General features: G+C 40.7%; 1 protein-coding gene and 1 long non-coding RNA gene across 2 annotated transcripts; both read right to left on the reverse strand.

Moving 5' to 3' along the window:
• Nucleotides 1–537: 537 nt before the first annotated feature.
• Nucleotides 538–16,110, reverse strand: LOC149068579 (uncharacterized). The gene is made up of 3 exons (XR_016195159.1): nucleotides 16,005–16,110; nucleotides 1,328–4,636; nucleotides 538–801 (listed from the first exon to the last, which is right to left on the reverse strand). It is a non-coding gene; the product is annotated as an uncharacterized LOC149068579 (long non-coding RNA).
• A 4,918-nt stretch (nucleotides 16,111–21,028) lies between these two features.
• On the reverse strand, nucleotides 21,029–22,015 carry LOC149068580 (putative elongation factor 1-delta). Its single transcript, XM_089250791.1, has one exon. It carries the CDS (start codon nucleotides 21,905–21,907, stop codon nucleotides 21,089–21,091), a length of 819 nt encoding a protein of 272 aa, XP_089106917.1. The 5' UTR covers nucleotides 21,908–22,015; the 3' UTR covers nucleotides 21,029–21,088.
• Between the last annotated feature and the right edge of the window lie 3,666 nt (nucleotides 22,016–25,681).

Below are 25,681 nucleotides of genomic sequence, written 5' to 3' on the forward strand. Positions count from 1 at the left end.
AAAAATTGAATTAAGTGTGAAGAAGAAATGAACGCGCGTTCATAACAACATTATCAGTTATGTTGGCTTTCATGCACATGTTGATGTGCAAACAAAACCAACATTACCACTCGGAATGAGTATCCTGGACCATAGGTATGTTTAGTTAATTAAGTAATTAATTTATGGATTGTCATTTACCAATACGAGTTTGTGATTATAAATAATCACCATTGAATACGATAAATTCTTAATTAATGAACAAATATTCAACAATTAGAGTTTGGAAAAAAAAAATTAGTTTGTCCAATTTTACTGTCTGCTATTGGGGAGTAAAATACATTAAAGCCCTTTTCCATGGGACCGGGGATTTATAAAGTGTCCGTTAACAGGAGGTTCTACTGTAGTATGAAATACTATCTGCTGCATGTCAACATTTTTTCCCCAAATGTTCCAAAACTTTTCTCCAAAAAATATTTAATATCCGTTCTAATTATCTATCAGTGAAACACTATTTTTTAGAAGGAGAATTAAGATACAGAGAGCAAAACACACAGATGATTGGATCAAAGTTGATTATTTAGGTGAAAAAACTACATCAAACTCATGACAATGGCAATTAAAAATACAACTATCAGGTGATACAATAGTTTTTATCATATTGAAGGTCTGCCTGATTTCTGCGGAGAGACTTTTTCAAATGGGAAACCAGGGCTTGCATTCACATCTCGAAGTTGGAAAACTGCAGAAAAACGACTTCTGCCAGCTTCTAATCATTGTCTTTTTACAGCACTCTCACACGAGTTTCTATTGAAGATCTTTCTGGAAAAAATTAAAAGTCATGAATATTATCACATTCATAAACCCCAGTTAGATAATTGCAAATGGGCTAACAATTTGGTTGGTGATGTATATTCTGCCCCCCCCCCCCCCCGAAGCAGACATCTTTGATGTTTCAGACCCCCCTTCCTTGTAGTGAAAGTTCATGCACTGTGGGCCCCGCGGTGCAGGTCAATGCTCCACAGACTCCCCATAGCATCATAAGTTAAATTCCGATGCCACCTTCCCATAAAATCTTTTTTTTTTGTATAAATTTGCACATCACAAAAATGGAATAAATTAAAATTTCAAGCACAAAATGCATCATTCCTGCAATGGTAAGAAGTGAATGACTGTGCTGTGACATATGTCGCGCAGATTTCAGCATATTCTGCTTTGGGGGATGAAGACCGCTGCATACACAGTTGGCAAACACTGCTCTCGGATAACCACTATGAAGGTTAGGAAATCACATGGAAAAAGAGGGAGAGAAATAGCTTTAGGAAATTTAAAAAACAATCTCACTCACCTTTTTCTTCATTGCCACAGACTCAAAATGGCTTGTTTCTTCTGTTTTGGCAGAGCTATCATCTTCGGGTTCAGAATGGCTTGTTTCTTGTTCGGTCTTGGTGGGGCTTTCTTCTTCTGACTCAGAATGATTTGTTTCTTTCTTCTCCCTCTGGCTTTCTTCTTTGTTCTTGACGGGGCTATCTTTTTGGTCTCAGAATGGTTTGCTTCTTTTTCTTTGAGATTAGAATAGCTTGTTCTTTCTGTCTTGCCGGGATTATCTTTTTCTGACTCAGAATAGCTCGTTTCTTCTTTGATCTTGGCAGGGCTTTCCCCCTTTGGGCTCAGAATGGCTTGTTTCTTGGCGGAGCTTTCTTCTGTATTGGTAGGCTATCTTCTTAAATTTGGCAGGGCTTTCTTCTTTGGGCTCAAAATGGCTGGTTTCTTGTTCGGTCTGGGTGGGGGCTTTCTTTTTCGGACTCAGAATGGCTTATTTCTTAGATCTTGGCAGAGCTTTTCTTTTTTCTTGGCAGACCATCTTCAGTTTCTGCAGGGATTTTTTCTTTGGTCTTGATGGGGCTTTCTTCTTCGGACTCAGAATCCGTGCCGTTCTAAGTCATGGGTCCACCCAAGCACGGCCCGGGGGCCTCAAGTGAAAAGGGGCCTCACAAAAATGAGATCTGGTTGAGATTTTTGAGAATTTACCTGGTAGGGCCTCAGAAAAATCATTTGGCCCGGGGGCCTATGATGCTCTTAAGACGGCCCTGCTCAGAATGGCTTGTTTCTTCTGCCTTGGCAGGTGTCATGTGTTCATATTTGTGTATGGCAACACTCACGAAAAAACGGTGGTCAAGGCTGCTCGTATGTAAGCACCAAGTCAAAAAGAATAAAGTTCATGTTTTTAGCTGTGTTTTCTACCTAGAACTTAATGCTGATTATGTGTCAGTAATCACATGTGAAACAGTGGCGACGAGACGAAACATAGAAGGAGTGTGGTTGCAAGCACGCATTTGTTGTTCCTTCACAATCCATACTGTTTTGCTCCCGCAGAGAGTTAGGCCTACCGCGGTGCCAACTGCTGTTGCTGTCACGTGCGACCATGGCTCTTTTTGGGAATTTGACTGCAAAAAGGAGTCATTCTTAGAATATTTGGAACATCTATCTCAATTTTTCGTGGCTAATGAAGCTGAAGATGAGGACAGGTAACAGGCGATTTTCCTCTTGATCATCGGCACCTCAACCTATAGCTTACTGAAGAACGTCTTAACACTGGTGATCTGTCGAAAAGCAGATGAATCAGTTGCTACATTCATTGCAGAACTCCAGAACCTTGCTAGGTACTGTAATTATGCTACACTGTCCAAGATACTTTGTGACAGACTGATGTATGGCATTAACGACGAAACCACTCAGAAGAAATTGCTAGCTGAAAGGAACCTAACTTTCGATTGGGCATCTGAGATAGCACTATCCATAGAAGCCATTTCAAGAAACGCATCAAATCTTTGTGTGGACATTGCGTTGTCAGCTGAGTTTTCATGGTGAAACAGAAGAACACACACAGTAGAAATTCAAAGTCACAGTCATCTGTATCAAAGGTAGGAGTCTACTGTTACTCAACAAACTGAAACGATTTTGGGAGATCGAATCAATTCCTTGTGTAAAGGTTCCTGAACTAACTCCTGAGGAGAAATTCTAATGAAAGACATTTCAAGAAAAATGTCTTGATCAACAAGAATGGACGTTTTGTTATGAAGCTTCCAATCTACAAACTAATGTGAAATTGGGAAATTCTTATGACTGTGTATTCTCGCGCCTGCAGTCGATGCAAAGAAGATTCAAGCATGATCCAGAATTTTCTATGGAATACAAATCGTTTATGCAAGAATATGCGGATTTTGGTCACATGCACTTGGCTGATGATGACTGCTCTATGATTCCAGATGATCAGAAATTTTTTTTCCCTCATCATGCATTCCAGTTCAACCACAAGGTTGAGAGTTGTTTTCGATGGCTTGTGTGCTAGTAAGAATTCTATCCTTGGTGTTGGTTCCAAACTACAACCAGATATATTTAAAATATTGTTGACATTTTGAGTGCATAAAATAGCATTTTCGGCAGACATTGCTAAAATGTTAAGACAGATACTTGTCTCCTTCTGATCAATCATATCAACTTATTTTATAGCGTGACAATTCCTCTAATCCTGTCGCTATGCACAAATTGAACTACCTACGGTTTGTCGTGTTCGTCGTTCTTGGCTACCAGATGCTTGAAGCAAATAAGTATTGACAGTGAAGGTGATTATCCGGATGCAGCAAGAATCATTTTTAATGACTTCTACGTAGATGATTTGTATCCGGTGCAGATGCTACGAAAGATGCCAAGCTGTTGTGCTCACAAGTGTCTTCATGACTTTGAATCAAAAGTTTTGAGCTTCGTAAGTGGAGATCAAATTCACAATCACTGCTAAGGGAGCTAGATGCAGATTGTGATGACCACAATATTGCAGTTGACAGCAATGAACAGTCCAAGGTATTGGGATTGAACTGGAACTCTGTGGATGATGCATTTTTCTTCACAACATGTTTGAACATTGATGTTCCCTTGACGAAACGCAAAGTCCTATCTAGATTTCCTCAGATATTCTATCCAATGAGATTAATTTCCCCATGTATAGCATGGATCAAAATATTATACCAAAAGTTGTGAGTGGTGAAATGTGGTTGGGATGATCCATTACCCAATTTTCTAATGAAGGAATGGCTTGAGTTTCAAGCTCATTTTAATGCAATTAATGTGCTACAAGTGCCTTGTTGTGTATCAGCATCAGAAGGTCCGGTATCATCAGATGGATTTTGTGATTCCTCTGCTCAAGCTTATGCTGCTGCGATTTATTACTGTTAAGGAAATTCTGAGCATACTAAGGTCACTTTGTTTGTATCGAAGACTAAGGTAGCACCTGTGAAACAGCTGTTGATCTCAAAGCTTGAAGTCTGTGGTGCATTCCTGCTAGCTCAGCTGTTTAGATAGGTGCTGAAATTCATCAAACATTCAAGTTTTTGACTGGACTGATTCCAGAGTGGTTTTGTCTTGGTTGTCGTCACATCCACGAAGATGGAAAACCTTTGTCGCCAACCGGACTTCAGAGATTCTCAATACGCTACCAGTAAGTGCATGGAATCATGTTGCATCAAAGGACAACCCGACTGATCTTGCGTCTTGAGAAATTAGTCCCGAATGTGAACTCTGGTGACATTAACCACACCATTTTTCCGTGATCCATCTACGGCCTGGCCTAAGACAAATGATGACTTGCTGAAATCATCACCTATACGTGAAGAAAGACTAGATGCAATGTACTCATACGCAACATCGATCAGTGCCACCCTGTTGTATCTGGCAACAAGATATAAAGACAGTGGTCAAGACCGTCCATGTTTGTGTTTACGTCCTGTATCAATCCCAGTCACATTGCCGGTTGATGCATTGTCTCTTTGTCTATATTCTATACATTAATTATTAATCAAGATTGTTCTTATTATGTTTTCGTTGATAAATGGTGTATGTTAATATTTCATGTCTTAATCAGCCTCAGCTCAGATAAAATAATTGGCGACGAGATAAAGAAACTTCAATTCCGCTAAGTCGCTTTCTTTTTTGGTATTGAACTAAGATGGATCCTGAACAATTCGATAAATTTTTGAGTGCGGTTCAAACTCAACAACGTGAATTATTCGAAGCATTTTTATCGACCCAGACACAGTTAAAGCAACCGGCCATGATTCAAACATTTGATACTTTCAATACAAAGAAAAATCTTTCATAATGTATAATCAGCGCTTCAAAAATTTTCTTGATATGAAAAACGTGTCATCCAACAAAGAATTGTGCGCTCAAATACTTCTGAACTCTGTAGGTGTCTCTAATTTAGCAGCATTGGTTTCGCCACGCCTACCGAACGAGCTCACATATGACGAACTCATCAAAACATTCGAAGTTCATCTGTGTCCAAAGAAGAACATAGTAGTGGCACAACATCAATTTTTGTCTACCTATCAGACGGAAAATCAAACAATCGCGGATTATGTAGCAACTCTGCGACAGGATATTATCAACTGTGAGTTTGTGTCACCTTGTCAATGCAAAACGTCTATAGCGGATATATTTCTACGTGCGCAGTTTGTTCGTGGAATTCGGGACAACTCGATACGTGAGCAACTTTTACAGTTTGAAATTCTTGAATTGAGCGATGTAATTGAAAAATTCTCATCTCTGTCCAAAATCATTCATATCGTTGCATACTTTTTCAGATTTTTGTCAAAATGCTTCTGGGCAAAATCCACTGGCAGGAACACCGCGAAACCCACTGTGAAGCCATTGCAGTTGTCTGAGGTAGAACATGTAAAGAAAGTGAGCATTCTGTGGGTTCAAGACTGTTTCTTCAAAGATAAGTTAAATTGCATTCATAACGGAAGACCATTGAACTGTAAAAGCATTCTTGGATCATTGAATACATTTATCAATAAAGATGGTGTTTTACGGGCAGGAGGTAGGATTCGATGATCCAAATTGACTGGAGCTAAACATTCTGCCAAAAGATCATCAAGCTTCCCTTGTGACTCTAATGTATAATAATTAATAGTAATTAATTAGGGCAGGAATATGTTTATAGTTCAGTAATGTACCATAAGATGGTGTTTATATTCTATTTTTATTATAATTTTTTTTAATTTTCTTGTGCGGATGGTTGGTCCTCAGCACTAAGTGTTACCACCGTTTCAGAAGTATGGCAGCTTTTTTATCCGATCAATTCGGAGTTCAATAAAGTTTTTTTTTGTTTCATTTATACCCAGAATTCTTCTATTCTTTTGCAGACACCAACAGAAAGTCGAACGGGAAAATAAGGTTGCGTGGTGATTTTAAGCTGACTGCCAACATATCGCTACTGACCTGGAGCAATACCCTCTTCTAAACGTTGAGGACTTATTTGCACGTCTTATTGGGGGCACAACCTTTTCCAAGATTGACTTGTCAGATGCATATTGTCAGCTGGAGCTGGATGAGGCCTCTAAGAACATCCTGGCAATAAACATACATAGGGGTTTATTCCGTTATACATGGCTACCATTCAGAATACTAGGTACTACCACTCTGGAGATAGCAGAGATTCAGCTTCTGTGTGTGCTATCTTCCAGAGGGAAATAGATAAGCTTCTGCAGGGACATGATAGCACTTTGTGCTATTTATATGATTTGCTCATCACAGGTAGATCAGCAGATTATTTAAGGAATCTACAAAGGGTCCTGACAACCTTGCAAGAGGCTGGCATCAAACTGCATCCATCAAAGTGTTTTCATGCAGCCATCTGTAGAGCACAGGATAGATTCAGATGGTCTGCATCTTGTCCAATTGGATGCTATTGAGAAAGCACCTGAGCCAGCCAATGTGGGGGAACTCTGATCCTTCATGGGGTTACTGACTTACCATGCTAAATTTCTGTCGAACATGTCATCTGTGTTATCTCTGCTGTATAAATTGCTGAACGAGTCCTGGATGTGGACTAAGTTGAAGGAAAAAGACTTTCTCTGAAGCTAAAAAAAGATTATCTTCCTTGCTGGTGCATTTTGACAAGACCAAAGAAGTGCGCTTGCAATGTAATGCTAGTCCATATGATGTTGGAGCAGTACTATCACATCCGTCAGTTGGTGGAGATCGTCCAATTGCCTTTGCTTCCCGATTGCTTACTAAAGCAGAGCATAAATACAGCCAGATTGAAAGAGAAGCATTGGCTCTGATATTCGGCGTCTCCCATTTCTGCAAATATTTACTCAGAAGGACCTTTATATTGGTCACTGACCACTTTTGAGTCTATTTTCAGTGAATAAGCCTGTGCCATCTATGGTTGCTTCTCACATTCAAAGATGGGCCCTGGTCATATCAGCATATTTCTATGACATTGTGTATTGAAAGGGGTCGTCACATGCCAAAGCTGATGCGTTCAGCAGACTTCCAGTACCAGATACTTGTGCAGATCATCCCAAGCCAGCTGATGTGGTTCTGTTGTTGGAAGCTGTCGACAACAGTCTAATGACAAAGTATCATTTCTAGAGATCGTTAGATTCAGATACTGTGTTGTTGACCGTAAAAAAGTATGTTGGCCAAAGTTGGTCCCAGTAGAGATTCGTCCTTTCTGGCTTCGTCGAGCTGAGTATTGGCACTTTGGCCATTGACAAGTGAGCAGTGGAGTCATATTCATATTGATCATGCAGGGCCGTTCGAAAGCCGTGTGATTCTGCTAGTGGTAGACGCTGATACCAAGTGGCTGGAAACGACTAGTTACATCGACATCATCCACAGCTGCATTTACATCTTTGCTAGATTCGGCTTGCCAAGAACTGTTGTGTGATAACGGAACATCCTTTACCAGTGAAAAGTTTTCATAATTTCTTCGCCAAAGGTGTATAACTCATGTTCGTACGGCCCCATACCATTCCCAGTTGGATGGGCTGACAGAAAGGGCGGTGCGTTCAATGAAGGATGTCATGAAAGGAATCAAAGGTAGTTCTTTCCAGAAATGGTTGGATAAGTTTCTGTTTCCTTATAGGCAGACCCCAAACGCATCAACAGAAGTGTCTCATGCAAGGGCAAATATTTAATAAAGCATCGGGAGTCGTTTTGACTTATTAAAACCTGGAAGTCATCTACCAGTTGATAGAAATACAAAGTTCAAGTCCAAGGATGAGGTTTGGCGTAGAAATTATGATAGTGGTCCAAAGCCGGTTCCCGGGAGAGATTTCTATACTGCCATTGAAAGAGTTATGCCTGGAATAAACATAGCATCAGGCTATGCTGTTTTTCATAGAAACCAGTTGTGAATGAGAAATTCGAACACACCACCACCTGTAGAAACAACTGAACCATGTGAACCAAATCTGCAGGCTAGTCCCGAGGTTTCACAGTCAGTAGTCTTCTCAAGAGGCGGATCAGACTACTCTAAAGACTATTCCAGTCTTAAGACGCTCACAACGTTCTTGTCATGTGCCTCTGAAGTTGTTTTTTGTTTTAATGTACGTAACACATTTATGTTCAGATATATAGCACTACAAAAAATCAACACTTGCTGTTGATGATGTTAAGGTAAACGATGTTAAATGTTTTGAGTTAAGTCCTCAGCAGATGGTGCCACATTGTTCTTCTTCACATTTGTCCTATTTCACAGTATTATTAGTAGTGTGTGTGTTTATTGTCCGGTATGTTCAATAAATGGGTGTAGCTCCAGTCTAAGCTTAAAAACAATATAAATGTTATGGGTTTTCCGCACAATAAAATACACAGAAGAGACTGAAAATTGTGGAGTTTTTTTCAAGATAATTCGGTAATGTGATTATTTCCTGGAAAATAGCCATTGTCACGGCAGGTTTCGTCAATCAGCCTTTTTGGGTGGGAAGAAAGCATCTGCCAGCAGCCATCGTAAACAACCACTGAAGAAATGGAAAGCAATCGGCACTTATCCGAGAGGTACTTTCGTTTGCTTAAAGAGTTCCGGTTATCTGCTAAATTGAATTTTCATGCAGTCAAATCTTAAGTTTTTGTAAAAAACAAATGGATTTGAGCTGACACATCAAGCCTCTGACTAGAAAGGGTGACTGGGTGATATGGAAAAGGAAAATACATGATGTGCTTGATTATCACGAGGGCGCAATTGACGTGATTGATGGCAAGCTGAGGAAGGCAGAGCCTCTTGGTGAAAATGCAAATGGATCAGAAATTAGGAAGCATAAATAACTTTGTGACTCGTTCCAGAAAGTAAATAGTTATGTCAAGTCAATGATTGCAAGCACGGTCACTGACAGTGTGTATCAAAAAATCATGGACAATGATTCAGCCTATGAAACGTGGGAGGCTTTAAAGAAGCTGTTTGAGGCAACTGCAAAGGATAAGTTATTCAAAATATGCACAGAATTTTTTGCATTTGGTTGGGTTCCAGTAGAAGATGTTTCCACACACATAGCAAAGCTAAGGAGTCTCTGGAATAATCTGAATAATGGCCTTGAAGCAAGAAGTGAAACCAGATTACCGGACTTAATGCTAGTGTGCAAGATTTTGCCAAGTAAATTTGAAACCTTCAAATCAAGTTGGATGTTATTTTAATTGGGTTGCTACATTTTTGAAATATATGACATCCATATTTTTATCGGCATCTTTTTCTCAGCCACCTCGTTCGGCATTTTGCCTGTTGTGGCGTTGTATTTGTTATTGGCTAAGGATGTCAAGAAGTCATTCGAAGAGTTGTCAGTGCAATTGTGCATGTTTGAGGGAAATTTCACCAAGGCAGAGGATAGCAGCAAATGTGTACAGGAGGCATTAATAGCGGCAAGAGCAGAAAGTCAGAAACATGATGGTAAAAACAAGCCGAAACCTTGGAAAAGAATATGCAACTACTGCGAAGGCAAAGCACACTGGGTAAAAGAATGCAGGCTGTGGATCGCTGATGGAAGACCACCGAAGAATAAAACCAGTGAGATACAGGTGAATGAAGCAAGTGATACAGCAGTACAAAAAGCTGCAGCAAATATAGCGTTGATGTTTGTCTCTGAAGAAATCCATGTAGCAGATAGTTCAACACATCATATTTGATCAACAATGGGGCAACAAGACGTGTCACGAACTGCTCCAGGTATTTTGTTGACTTCGTGAAATTTGATAATCCTTGTGGCATCCAAGCTGCTGGGAGTGAAATTTTAGTCACAATAGGAAAAGGCACCATCAGAGTCAAAACAACTGTTGGCAGAAAGAACCAAGAGATTCTTTTGAAAAATGTTTGGTATGTTCCAAATATTATTGGTAATATAACCAATTTTCTGTTCTCGCAGAGCAAGATAGGAATAAAAGCAGTGAATTTGTGTCAACTCTCACAGAATACTGGCTAAACGTCAACAATCAAGTAGTGCTTCATGGATCACGCAGTGTGAATGGTAGTTTATTCAAGGCAACTATATTGAACCAATTTTGCCCAGAAAAGAGATGGAAGTGCATACTGCAGTAGACAGCTCCTTGTTACAATTATACTATGAGAGATGGGGGCACCAAGACAAACGCCACATCAAAAGGACACTACAGAAGGAGTTAGGCATCACCGTGAGCCTCAACAAAGAACTGTGTGAACCATGTTTATGGCGAAGCATGCCATTTATCATTTGGAACCAGAAAGAAAACCTCTGAGCCAGGCGAACTCATTTCCGCTGATGTTTGTGGCGCGTTCAGAATCTTTCCAAAAGAAACTGTATCTGGTGGTGTTTAAAGACAGCTTCACCAAGTTTTAATATGACTACTTACTGAAAGAAAAGTCAGAAGTTAAAGATATGTTGGAACATATGCTTGCACATGCCAATACAAAAGGACATTCAGTAAAGAATTCTTCAGTGATAATGGTGGTGAGTTTGACAATGAAGATGTGCATGCAATCCTGAAATCGAGAGAAATTGTCCGAAGACTGACAGCTCCATATACACCTCAGTAGAATGGAGGCAGTGAAAATTAAATGAGCACCATTGTTGAAATGGCCAAAATATTAAAATCCTGAGGCTAACTTCCCTGCAGCTATTTGGGCTGAGTTAGTAGGCTCTGCCATATATGTATTGAACAGAACAGGCAAGTCATCAATGGAAGATAAAAGTCCATATGAACTTCTGCTTAATAAGAAACCCAGGTTGAAACACCTACGAGTGATAGGGTCAACATGCTATGCCCATATTCCAAGCCAGAAGAGGAAAAAAATGGATAAGAAGGCCATCAAAGGCTACCTGGTGAGATATGATGAAGATGAACGCTACAGGATCTGTGTCAAGGAAGATCATTGTGTAATTCTTTCAAGAGATGTCTTTTAAGAAAGGCCAAGCATTATCAGATAGAGCAGAAGAACCAAATCAAGAAAAGAGTGAAAAGCATGAAGTTGAGATAGAAGATCCTGAAAAAGAAAACAAGAGGCAAGAAAGCATTTTGAGTGATGATGAATCACAAAATGTCACATCAGACAGGCAATTAAGAAATCGTTCCCTTCTGCATAAGCCTAAATGTTTTGAGGATTACATCATGGAAGCAGAGTCATTCCTGAGTGACGAAGATAATCCCCAAACATATGAAGAAGCAATCAGCAGCAAGTGCAGCATGAATTGGAAGAAGGCTATGGACAGTGAGATGAGTTCTCTTAAAGAAAACCAGACATGGGAACTGACTGACCTTTCACCTGGAGACAGGGCGATACCCTGCAAATGGGTTTTCAAATAAAAAACAAACCCAGATGACAGTATCAACAAATATAAAGCCAGACTCGTTGTTAAAGGATTCACTCAATGCCAAGACATTGACATACAGTCCAGTAGCAAAATTAGGCACTATACGAGCAGTGTTGAACATTACAGCTGAAGAAAAAATTTATTTAACACAGTTTGATGTATCAACAGCATTCCTTTATGGAAAATTGGAGGAAACAATCTACTTGATGCAACTGGAAGGTTTTAATGATGGCACAGGAAGAGTGTGCAGACTCAAACGTAGCATCTATGGCTTAAAACAATCTCCCAATTGTTGGAATAAGTGCTTTGGAAAGTTTTTAGAACAACTCTGTTTTCAACCAAGCAAAGCAGATCAATGCTTATACATTCGTGAGAACAAAGGTAGAAAATTATTGATAGCATTATATGTAGATGACGGGTTAATTACTGTGTGTGTGCATCTGATCAACATTGAAACGTTCATCAAGGAGATAAAAGTAAAATTCAAGGTTCCCGTTGGTGAAGTCCTCATGTTTTCCAGGACTTGAAATTGAATGCCATGGTGACAAGTCAATAACAGTTAGCTAGAAAGGATATGCTAGAAAAATCCTTCAGCATTTTGATGAATGAAAACCTTTTGCAACTCCTATGTTAAAGAATTCAGAAGTGCATAGGACTGAAGATACCAGATCTATCTTTCCATACAGACAAGCTGTAGGTGCTCTGACGTACACTCGTGTTCAGAATTAAGAGAATTTGCATATTGTGTCTATTTTCACAAAAAGCACTGAACCAAAGATACTAATAATGCCACCGAAGAAGTATGCAAATATTCAGTGTCGAATATGTAAGCGTACACGTGCGTGTGGGTGGAGCTGTGACCATGGAGGGAATAATAAGGGCACAAGGTGTTTTTCACGATTCATGTGCTTGTACTCCTCTGCGACATTTGCTGTGTTTCTTGCAAGAGTTTGGTACATTTTATTAACCATCAGGTAAAATGAGTAGCCACAAATGTATGGATGATGGAATGAGATTGAGAATCGCTGGTAGATTGTAGGCAGGACAATCACAAGTAGCAGGTGGCTAGAGCTTGATCTAACACCCAGCGTCATATGCAACAGTCTGGAAACAGTTTCAGGACACTGGATCCATATCGAAAAGACCTGGGCAAGGTCGTAGTTTGACCACAATGACCAATGGGGATCGTCATTTGGCACTTTCAGCATGGCACCACAGGACTGCTACAGCATCACAGCTCTCACATGAGCTGCATGCTACCACTGGAACTCGAGTTTCACAGTTTACTGTTGCCCGAAAGCTTCACGAGAGAGGACTTTATGCCAGAAGACCCGCTGTTTGCATCCCACTAACTGCAGCACACAAGAGAACATGTTTAGCATGGTGCAGACAACATCAGCCTCGGACCAGACTTCAGTGGAGCACAGTGCTCTTCACAGATGAGTCAAGATTCAGCTTGGACACTGATTCTCGATGCACACTCATCTGGAGAGAACCTGGTACCCGATATCATGCCTCCCACATCAGGGAAATGGACCACTATGGTGGTGGAGGTGTCATGGTCTGGGCAGGCATCATGTTGCATACCCTTCCATGTGTTTGGCAGAGGATCAGTAACTGCTAGGAGGTATAGAGAGGAGATCTTAGAGCCGTATGTTCAACTTTTCAGGGACACAGTGGGCCCTCGGTTTCTGTTCATGGATGACAACGTTCATCCACTTCGGGCTCACCTGGTCAATCATTATCTGGAAAGTGAGGATATTCGGCGACTCTGTGTACGGATTGGCCAGTCAGATCTCCTGACCTAAACCCTATAGAACATGTCTGGGACACTGTTGGGAAGGCAATTGCATGTCGCTATCCCCCTCTGAGAACCATCCCGGAACTGAAAACTGTTGCTTCAGGAGTGGGACTGATTGCCACAGGGACTCCTCCACTGCCTCGTGTCCAGTATGCGGTCGCACTGTGCAACCTGTCTGTGAGATGGGACCATAAACCATATTAGGCTCATTTTCGGTTTGATCTCGCAGTAGATTTTTAACATTCCTGCAATGATGAGCTTTACTGACGATCATGCATGCGTACTATGACTTTTGTATGATACAGCTTTCTCTGTTATATAACTGTGTATTCGTATCATATTTCATTAAAATCTGTCCACTAGTTTTTCAGAAATTGGACATAATGTGCTAATTCTCATAATTTTACACACGAATGTATCTAATGGTAGGAACTAGACCAGATATAGCCTAGTGTAGGTTATTTATCTCGGTCACTGGAAAATCCATAGACCGAGATAGACTTGGAAGTCTGGGGGGGGGACATGATGTCAATTCACATATACATTAGATCAGTCAAACCCCCCCCCCCCCCGTATCTCCACCCATGGGAAAATCCAGCAGCAGAAGATATAGTTAGAGTAAATAGAGTGTTTTGCTACGTCGCTGGCACAGTTCAATATGGAATCACTGATTGTGCAACTGATACAAAAGGTGTGCTTCAGTGTTAGTGACTCAGATTTTGATGGATGTACAAAAACTGGTTGGTGTCAACATCTGGATATATGATGATCATAGGCATACGCAGAATTTTCTCGAGGGGGTTCAGATTTTTATCCTTCTGTTTTTTCCTGCAAAATAACACTATAATCTTGGTTCAAGAGGTCCCCCCCCCCCCTTTGCATACGCCAATGGTGATGATATGCTGGAGGAGCTATCTTTTGGCGAAGCCAAAGACAAGCTATTGTTGTCACAACTGAAGCTGAAGTTGTTGCAGCATCAGAAGCAGCCAAGGAAGTCATTTGGCTCCAAAGACTTCTCAAAGATATTGTGAATTTAAAGAACATTCCCATCCTTCAAGTAGACAACAAGACAGCAATAAAGTTATCACATAATCCTGAATACCATCGGCATACTAAACATATTGAACTAAAACACTAAACTACTTTATCCATAAGAAAGTGCTCAGAGGAAAAATTAATGTCGAACAAGTGTCAACAAAAGAACAGGTGTCAGATACCATGATTAAATCCCTAATGGAGTCAAGACTATTGACTTTATGTTGCCAAATGGGACTTTGAAGATACAAATCAAACGGTTAACAGGGAAGAGTGTTAAGGTAAACAATGTTAAATGTTTTGAGTCAATTCCTTGGCGGATGGCGCCACATTGTTCTTCCTCATGTTTGGCCTGTTTCACAGTATTATTAGTTGTGTGTGTATACAACTAAATGGGAAATATCTATTTAAAATAAAAATACTTATATTAAAAAAGATTGAAAAATAAATATAATGATAATCTAAATATTGTTTATGTTGAAAAACCAGGAGGTGGTTTCAAAAAATACTAAATGGAAATGTATTAAATTTAGAAAATGTATTATATAATAAAAATATAAGAAATTACGAGTTTACTAAACAATGTGTAATATTATGGAAAAAAATAATTTTTTGTAATTTTAGTGGAAATACAATAAGCAAATATGGGTTTAGGAAAATAAATACGATGTAGTAATAAATTTAATGTAAATGCATTCAAAATTTAGCTCATTAAATACAAATAATGAATTTGCATAACGATTAACAAAATCAAACAGGAAAACATGTGTGAAAAGAAATAGTACCTATAGTAAAGCTGTATTAAAGATTGAATCTTGAGCCGCTTTGGTCTATAGCAGTGATTCCAAAAGTGGATGTTAACGCACGCCCCCCCCCCCCCCGGGAACGATGGAATATTCCAGGGAGGCTGTGGAAGCTATAAGTATAACATAGGATCTTACAGGTTAAATTACGTTGGGAATGATGGGAGGAAAAGGTTTCTGAAGGGGGCGAGAGATGGGACAAAAAAGGTGTTGGGAAACTGATCTATAGCATAGTTTCCCAACCTTTTTTGTCCCATCGCCTTCTTCTTCAGAAATTTTTTCTCCCAACGCAATGTAACCTGTAGCTTCTACAGCCCCCCTGGGGGCGTTAATGCCCACGTTGGGAATCACTGGTCTATAGTGTGGATAGAGCCAGTACTTCCTTGATAGTGCACATGCGCGAAAAATAGGTAAACTACGTAGTTGTGTTCCGAGTTCCAATTATTTATAAAAACATAAAACTCGCATCTATAGTACTATCTTCAAACACTGGACGGAAAATAATGAAATATTTTTCACACGGAAAATATATTAGTCAAAGCATAACGGCTTTCGGAAAAACTCGAGCCGGACCATATTTACATCAACTATGCAGATAAATAATCAGCGATATCGTCAGGCTCTGTGTTCTAATGCCTCAAAATTTTCGATTTTACTCCAAATTTCATTGAAGAGTGAAAATACTTGTTTAAATTTCAGGGTTATTTTAAGTTATTTCTGTTTTTATTTTTAAAAAAAATGTCCCTCTTTTATACAAGCTACCGTTAAAATTTTGGAGAGGAGTGAAGTTACTCTTCGAAATTATTTTATCCCATGCCACTAGTCTAACTGCGAAATCCATCGCGTGAACAGCCATGATTGTTGACATGAAAATTGGGACGGCTTTGACCAAAGCTGCATTAAGAGTTCAATCTTTCAAGCGGCTCTGACCAAGAATAAAAATACATCTTATGTTATGAATTTACTGCCATCTGTGATTTAGATACAGTATTAGTTGAGAGTTTTTCGTTTTCTTTTTAAATAATAGATGAAAAGATAAAAGCAAAAGCTGCGATATTCTAACAGGAATTTCAAATTGCATTTGTCCATACTAAGTAGTTAGGATTTCCAGATTCGAAAAAACGATGCCTGCACGCTCATCCCTAGTAATGTCGCTATTTTCGACAGATGGCGCCACTATTCGTATCAATAAAGCTGGTCAGTCACAATAATCACTTTTCGAAACTACAAACACAACCGCTAAAAAAAAACATTTCCGGGAATTTCGACGGTATTGGTGGATAGAGAAAAACAAAATGCTTATGTCAATGAAGAGAAATTTTTTAGGAGAAAATAATCCTGAAAAGCAGGACAAAATTGTGAATTTTCCGAAACGTAAGAGGACACCCGGTAACCCTACAACTGATCACACTTCTCCCGAAAACATACGAGAATTTGGGATCTCAAATGCGGGAAAATACGGGCAAAGTTGCCAATTCTCTCCATAAAATGACAAAGCTCTGAAATATTGCCACATCGCAGGAAATGAGTCTGAGAGGGAGCACATAACTAAAAATACTTATATGTGCATATGTTGATGTTGCCCTCCCCCGTATCTCCGCCCATGATGGGTATGCTTGGCAGATTTTCCATGACCTAGACCAGTGATTCCCAACGTAGGCATTAACGCCCCCCAGGGCGGTAGGGGCTACGGGTATATCATAGGATCCTTTTGGTTAGATTGTGTTGGGAGCGATGGGACATAAAAGGTTGCGAAACTATGGCCTAGGTCATAGTTTCCCAACCTTTTTTTGTCCCATCTCTCGCCCCTTCAGAAATTTTTTCTCCCAGCGCCAGCGAACGCAATTTAACCCAGAATCCTGGGTTAGATTGCGTTGGGGGGTGTTGCTATACCCGTAGCTTCTACCGCTCCCCGGAACATTCCATCGCACACCAGGGGGGCATTAATGCCCACGTTGGGAATCACTGACCTAGATCAATGTTTCTCAACCCTTTTCAGCCTATGGCCTTCTTTGGGCCACATTTTCTTCTTGTGGCCCATCTTACCCAGGGTCCTGGGCTGGGATCTTTTACGGTCTCCTTTATAGCGTGAAAAAACGGATGATAAGGATCGTTTCAGGCCGTCAGCCCCACAAGGGGAAGTCTCTCGTCATTTTTTGCTTTTTCACGTTATAAATTAACTGTAGAAGGGCCCGCAAAAGATCCCAGTCTAGGGGGCCCTGCCCTATGATGGGGAGGGGTGGGGGCATGCCCTCATCCAAGAGAGATCCTTTCTACTTACCAAATTGAGTTTAATCAAAACTAAATTTATAATGAACTTGAACTAAAAAAAATCTTATGACTCATCTGTGGAACCCTGGGCCAGGCCCATAGGCGCAGATAGACTTGCATAGCTGCCAACTTTTGAAAATGAAAATTCGGGAGATTTTCGCGCAAACCCGTATTTTATGCTAAAACCACTCCCTAATAAATACAATAGGGATTTTTCCAAATAAAATAGGGATTTTCCAAACATAAAAGTTAAAGCGTAGGGAATAAAATCCCTACTCAAAAACTGAAGTCAAATTAAAATAGGGATTTTACACACATGGAAGTTAAACCCTTGGGAATAAAATTCCTACGCAAAAAACAAGTGAAATTGGAGCCCAAAACTTCAATGATGTAAAAATAAATATTGTGTTCAATCAGAAACGCTGTGACCAAACATTCTGCGCGAATGACCCCAAAATCATCGGAAGAGATAAAGGGGAAAAAGCGTCAATTTTTGAAGAACACTGACTTTTTGTGACACTTGCTTGATGGTTTTTTTTTCATTTCACGAGTGATGATGGCAGTCTTTCCATGACCGATGTTTATGTCCGTAACACAACTTGTACAAAAAGGAAAAGTCGGCCCTCTTCTGGAACGTTTGATGAAAGGAAATTCATCGAAATAAGTATCTTTAAAATTGATTAAATATGTTTTTGCTTATCAGTATTCATGCTTTGTTATATCGCACGTACGTAACTTCAACAAAAGAAATTTTGACCATATACGCGTCACTATAATCTTCAATTATTATGCAGGACTATTGGCTGCTAAGCCATTTCCCTGCAGGATAAGACAACTTTCTTGTTACCATCAGAGGGTTTGTAAAACTTCCTTAAAAAGGGAATTTCCCCATTTACGACGTGTGACGGCATTTAGAAAGGGAAAAAAAAAGAGGCTTCATGCAGGGCCGTCTCTATTCCCTATTCTAGAATAGAGACGGCCCTGGCTTCATGCCCCACAAGAAATTTCTTAGGGATTGTTTTCATAAGCGGGGATTTTTTTTAATGAAGTAGGGAACATTTAGGGACAATTAGGGATTTTTGTGATTTTCGTAAAAATTCGGGAGATTTAAGAACTTTTCGGGAGGTCGAGCGATGAAGCTAAAATTCGGGAGACTTGGCAGCTATGGACTTGGAAGTCTGGGGGTGGGGGGCACGACGATGATAATTCATATATACAATTAGATCAGTTGACTCCACCATTGATGCTGGAGGGGGGTGTGCAATGCTTCTCCACATTCTCATATCTCTGCCCATGGCCAGGCCAACACCATCTAGAGAACAAGGCCTCTGCATAAAGCTTGTGACGTTACTGAGATAGGCCATCTTTGGTGTTGGCCAGAGGCCAGACACAGATCCAAAGGGGGAGGGGTTAACCCTTCCAAGAGCCAGATTATATGGTGAAACAGTGATGCAGCGAACCTGGCAGTAAATCAACCTTTCAAACACACTCTAAGCTGGAGTTCAGTGAGCTTCCTTCTTGTGGGGGTTTATGCATGGCAATCTCAACATCATGGGTTCCCGGTCAAAATGATGTTCTGGGGCCCTATGCATAGCAGGAAGTTTTTAAACTCTCATTTGAAAATTATTTCTCATCGTACTGGTCCCCTATGGATATGAGGCTTGGATCCAGGATATAATGGGTAAATAGTATAAGTTAGTTTGATTGTCCTGTATTTTACACAAGACAGACAAATTATTTTCCCTTATTAAATTTGGTGGTCGTTCTTTTCAACCCCCCACCTGAATCTGACCATATGCAGACATATTCAGCTGCAAATGGAGTGGAGGCAGACATTCAGATTCCAATGGAGCGAAGATAGACATCTTTACCTGCGAATACAGTAGAGCCAAGCAACTTCAGCCGCAAATGAAGCCACAGCAGTTATAATCAGCTGCAAACGAGATCATGGGCCCACTGCTGTCCCAATGAAGAAATTTTAACAGATGATCAAAGAAGACCACTGCGATGCAGGGAAATGTGAGTATATGTGTTGTATATCTAACATGAAGTGTTTGCTTGTTATTGTGCTGCCATCAACTTTTCGAACTTCAAGTGAAGTGTAATGATTAAATAAGTGTGCTGTTGTTGCTCTATTTTTAACAAGTAGATTGGAGCACATTGGTGCCTAAGTTGTGAATGAGGTTGAGGTACACATCTTCAGCTGTGAGTGAAGCTGGGGCAGACATCTTAAGTCAAAAATTGAACGGAGGCAGACAGGCAGCTGTTGCTGGAGCAGAGGTAGACATCTTCAGCTGTAAATGAGCTAAGACAGATGTTTCAGCTGTGAATGAGGCCAAAACAGACATCTTCAGCTTTGATTGGAGCGAAAGCAGACATTCGTCTGCAAATAGAAGCTGATAGATCTAAGGTGATGTGCCAGAAAATTGACTTATTGTGCTGGTGCATTGGGTCATCCCATATATTTTATAGAACAGAAAATGTTCCAAAATTATTCTCTGATCTTGGGAGGAGCTATCGCCCTCCCCCTAGATCAACACTTGCAGGCCATGTCCACATGGGCTAAGATGTCCCTCGTTTTATGAACATCTGTTGGCGAAAATTTTGGAATTTTTGTGTGTGTATCAAGATTAGGATTAAAGCTAGATAAAAATTCCTAAAGCAAAAATGGGGAAAAAAATTTTAGCAAAATGCTACAATGCTAATGATTGATGGTTGGATGTTTACTTGTTTCGTACCTCCTGTACGCATTTTTGCAAAAGTGACTACTACTTCTTCGCATTTTGTAAAAAATGTGACCATAGCTTAAACCTTGATCAACATGAAAAGCCATACTAAAGAAATATGTATATATTTCGAACCATTTTGCTCAGGAAAATTTAAGAGCTTACAGGGTCCTGAACATTTCATTGGTTTTTAAAATTTATGAAACGTGCAGAAAATGTCATCTCTCTGCTGCGCATACTAATTTCGCGACAGTAACCTACTTGGGACAGATGCTGGCTAATTTATCACATCCTGCCCGATTACCTGTACATTGTAATGATATTTAGTTACGGTTTGGAAAACCAGAGCAAATTTATATTTTTGCCACCCATTTCCCCTCCTTCTGGCACATTTCTAAATGTTATCAGTGGTGACTCCTATCGTCCCACCAATAACTCCACGGGACTGGCAATCAAAAATAATCACAACACCATAGTATACCATAGATTGAGAATTTGTTCCAGCAATACAGTTGTTTAACGATAATTTTTTTTCATCACCAGACCTAATTTGCCAGTGTCTCAGACAGGATGATAAGTACACATTTTAAGCCTAGGAAGAACAATGTTGGTAACATATTGCTGTTTTGGTGCAATAAAAAATGTAGAGACAAAGGTGTAGGCCTACAGTATATTGGGAGTTAATCTTAATTTTTCGGTCTCCATGCTGTCTAGTCTACAATTTGTCAAGCCATAGTCGAATGCAATTTTAACAAAACTGAGCGATAAGCTGAATGTTGACAAGAAAAATTACATCCATAACATTCTCATTTATTTCTCATACCATGAGCGGTACTCATCAAACCATCATTACAACTTGTTGAAAGCAGCAATATCAACACTCTGAACCAAATCTTCGATTTCTTGGATAGTCTCTTGCAGCCAATCAATGCTAACTTTTTCATCTTCTACTATGGCCACTATCTGAAGTTTATGGATCCCGAAGGCTAATGGTACGGACTTGCTCGCTCCCCACACAAGACCATCCATCTGGATTTCCCGAACTTTAGCCTCCATCAACTTGAGATCAGTTTCGTCGTCCCAGGGCTTCACATCCAGGACAACGCTGGATTTAGCTACCAGAGGTCCCTTCTTCGCTTTCTTGGTCTCGTACTCTTTGAGTCTAGCGGCTCGGCTTGCATTGACCTCTTCGTCATCCTCTGATCCAAAGAGATCTATATCATCATCGTCATTCGCAGGTTTAGATGCTGGCGTAGATGATGTCGCAGTGGGCATGCCCTGAGACTTCAACAGCTGCTCGAAGCTTTGCAACGTATCAACGGCCGTCCTCATGAAAGTGAAAAGTTCATTTACTTGGGTTTTCATTTCATCCATCACGGACTCGAGTTGCTGGACCCTTTGGTTGATGGACGCGGCTTCATCCCCGTTGGCTTTCAGGTTGGCGTTTTTCAGAGAGTTCTGGATCCGTTGGCGGGTTTTGGCGATTTCCTCGGCAATGGTAGAACCCATTGCGGATGGATCTTTACTCTGTAAGTTGCTGTCCCCACTTCCGGTAGAGCCCCGTCTCACCTTTCTTTCTTCGTAAAGACGCTCGGCCTCGTCGAACTTGTATTTATCGAACCAAATCGTTTCCTTCATCAACGGCAAAGCCATGTTACCGACCAACATCGTGGAAGAGTCGAGCAAATCCCAAGGTAAAAAATATAAATTATCCTAGACACGTTGGTCTTACGTTACACGCTCTATGTACGGAGACGAGAGGAAAGAGCTGGCAACATTCGTAGTGGTAGTTTTCCTTACTTGACTTGACTGCATGCGCATCCTTCAGACCTTAGAGTCAATCTCAGTCATTCGGCAATTTTTCAGATTTCTGCCATAATTTAGCTGTTTTAATCTCCTTTACCATAAGTTTTGGCAGCTGTTTGTAATTTCCCATACATGAACTTCCTATATGTTTTCTGATGAAATATGGTCAGTTGAGTACTAAAGCTGGGAGTCCATGAGAGAATCCTTTAGCTCATGCTGCCATCTGTCCAAAACATTTTGAACTTAAGTATTGGATAGCAAACAGAAGAAAAAATGGGACTCGTGCTGTCACCTATTATTCAGAAAGCAAACGAACAGTATCATTTTTGAACTATAGATGGCAACAAATTCATGATGTGTGGCATTTCTTTTACCATCAGTCAGAGCCGTCTCAATTCTATAGGTAAATAAAGATGGCGGCGCACATGTTATATTCGGTTAAGTGGCCTTGATGGACAGTGAAGGCACTAGAGCACCTTGGCTATTTTTGTAAGCAAGTTTGAGCACCCCCCCCCACCCCAGAATTTATTAACGGTAGAGAATTTCCGGTATGAAGATGAGCACACACAGTTCTAAAAGTATTACCATGCCTATGTTGATAAAATGTTCCTGCTGACACAGGCTACCATCGATGTAGAAAAACTTTCTAAAAAGCGTGTATAAAATATAAAATAATATATTCAAACAAAATAATACAAGGGGTGATCAAATGAAAAGGTACGAAACGACGTAAAAACGTTACAGTTAAATATTGCATATTCCGCCATGGGAGAACGTAGCGAGACATCTCGGGATGCGATTGGAGTCTCTGACTGGGATCGGAGCATGCGCGGGTGCCCGCATGCGCAGGAGAGAGCAGAGGCTCATCAAAAGCGCCGTCCAAATGATGCGGCAGTCCGTATGAGGACAAGATGGCGTTCGTGTTGCAAAATTCGACGATTGAGGAGCAGCGAGGTGTTATCCGATTTCTGACAGCGGAAGGTGAGAAACCGGCAGCTATTCATCGCCGGATGGTGACAGTTTACGGCGAGAAATGTGTCTCTGACAAGTCTTTCAGAAAATGGAGTTGGAGTGCCCGTTTTCGTGCAGGCCGTGAGAGTGTGGGTGATGACCCGAGACCAGGCCAAGCAAACACTGTCATCATGAGCGATCTCATCGACAAGGTGGACAACCTAGTGAGAAGTGATCGGCGTGTCACATTGCGAATGTTGGTGGTGAAGGTGGATGTCAGCTATGGAACCGTGTGGACAATTGTTCACGACAGGTTGCGATATCGGAAGGTGTGTGCCGCTTGGGTTCCGAAGCAGCTCACCGACCAGCAAAAGGAAATGCGTATGGGGCTAGCACTGCAACATCTGTTTCGGTATCAGGAAGACCCCGCTTTCATGGAGCGGATCGTCACAGGTGATGAGACCTGGTGCCATCACTACGAGCCAGAGACAAAGCGGGACAGCATGCAGTGGAAGCATGCGTCGTCACCTCCCCCTAAAAAGTTCAAAGCCGTGCCGTCAGCAGGCAAGGTGTTGCTCACCGTCTTTTTTGACGTTCAAGGTCCTCTACTTGTGGAATTCCTCAAGCACAAAAAAACCATTAACTCCGATGTGTACTGTGAGACACTCCGACGCCTACGCAGGTCCATCAAGAACAAAAGACCGGGGCTGCTCACGAAGGGTGTGGTTCTGCTCCATGATAACGCGCGTCCACACGTCTCTAAAGTCACACACATGGAACTGGCCAAGTTCAAGTGGGAGCCGTTGGACCATCCGCCCTACAGTCCGGACATGTCGCCCTGCGATTTCCATGTGTTTTGTCCACTGAAGAAACACCTGAAAGGGAAGCGCTTCAACTCGGACGACGTACTCAAGGACGCTGTGAAGGACTGGGTCTCGTCACGGCCACAGGAATTCTGGGAACAAGGAATCCTGCGGCTTGTTCATCAGTGGGATCGTTGTGCTCAGGCCTATGGTGTATATTTTGAATAAAGTCTACATTTGTACCCACCGTGTCGTTTCGTACCTTTTCATTTGATCACCCCTTATACATCCAATATTTATATATTTCAGATGTAAACATGGTTGGCACAAGGCACAACTTAGTTTTTCTATGACAGCTGTGCGACTTTGACAATACAATTTTATAGTGAAAAATATTTACTGCTGTTATCTAGCTTTCAAAGATGAAACTAGATGAGTTTTATTTTCTGTCTATAAATGTCAGATGGCAGCAGCTGTTCCGTAATTTGTTAATTTTTTTTCCATGTTGTTTTCCAGTCTGTCGATAGATGGCGTCAAAAAATCCCAATGCCAAAACATTAAATTCACATTCAAGAGTTGAGCGAAAAGACCCTCCTCTCATAATTTAGGGATTTCTTTCATTTCAGCAACAAAATAAAAATTCAAGTAGGTGTCGTTGATTTTACTGGAAGCAATGAAGTATTTTTATGGACAAAAAAAGTCGAATTGCTAAAAATACGGCAACGTTCCAGACATCATAGGTGAAGATAGACTTGGAAGTCTGGGGGGTACGTTCATTATTGTTGGGAGGGAGGGGGGCACGATGATGATGTCAATACATATATACATTAGATCAGTCGACTTCACCTTTGACGCCGGCCGAGGGGGGGGGGGGGGAAGAAGCGTGCCGTCCTACGCTCTCCCGTATCTCCACCCATGCCACGCATATGGTCATGATTATGCGTTATGGGTAGAGTGACCATACGTCCGGTATTTCCCGGGACAGTTCCGGTATTTCCTGGTTTTTTTTCCCGCCCGACTTTTTGGCAAAAGTGTCCCGGTTTTTCCCGTATTTTACATGAAGCCTACTTGAATTTTTATTCTTTATTGAAGTCAAAGATTGACATTATTTTTCAACTCATAAATTATTTATGATAATTACATCTATATAAATGAGAATACTAATCTCCCACATTTGCCTTGGTGAACGTTTTTTTTTCGTGGAATACGTTTTAATCCACTGCAATTTGCGGTAATGCATCATTTGCGCCATTGAGATTTTTCCGTAATTTCAACAATATTTGGCAACTTTGTTTGGTTTTGGCGTCGTTTTTGGTGATAATTGGCGATGTCCCGTATTTCCCCGTATTTGGAATACCAATGTCTCGTATTTCTCTCGAGGAAATATGGTCAGCTTAGTTATGGGTGAAGCTTTTGGTCTCAGATCAGAGACCTGTTTTGTACCGCTATTGTTTTCAGCAAATATGGTCATTCAATTTTGCTATTTTTTTTGCATTGTCAGGGTGACCATACATCCCATATTTACCGGTTTTTTCTGGCCGTCCCGGGTTTTTACGTATTTTCAACGAAGCCAACTTGACTATTTATTCTTCAAATCAACGATTAAAATTATCTTTCCAACTCAAGAATTGCATTACGATAATTACGACTACAAACAAGAATATTCATCTCAAACATTATTTTCCTTTTCTTTCTAATTTAATGAAATTTGAAGTGGTGCTTGTTTCCTGCGATTGGCGACTTATCTCATTTTAGCATGAGCTGGCGACTTTGGTTACCTGTTGGCATCAGCTTTGTTGATAAAATTGGCAATGTCCCGTATTTCGAAGCTGAATTTCCCGTATTTTCCTCAAGGAAATATGGTCAGCTCAGGCATTATGGA

The sequence above is a fragment of the Pholcus phalangioides genome, unplaced genomic scaffold (genome assembly GCF_987345545.1).
Source record: "Pholcus phalangioides strain wild (caught in Gottingen) unplaced genomic scaffold, Ppha-v1.0 ptg000024l_1, whole genome shotgun sequence".
Taxonomy (NCBI): domain Eukaryota; kingdom Metazoa; phylum Arthropoda; class Arachnida; order Araneae; family Pholcidae; genus Pholcus; species Pholcus phalangioides.

Coding starts and splice junctions, on each gene's coding strand:
- LOC149068580 (XM_089250791.1), bottom strand. CDS start 21,907: ATGTTGGTCGGTAACATGGCTTTGCCGTTGATGAAGGAAACGATTTGG.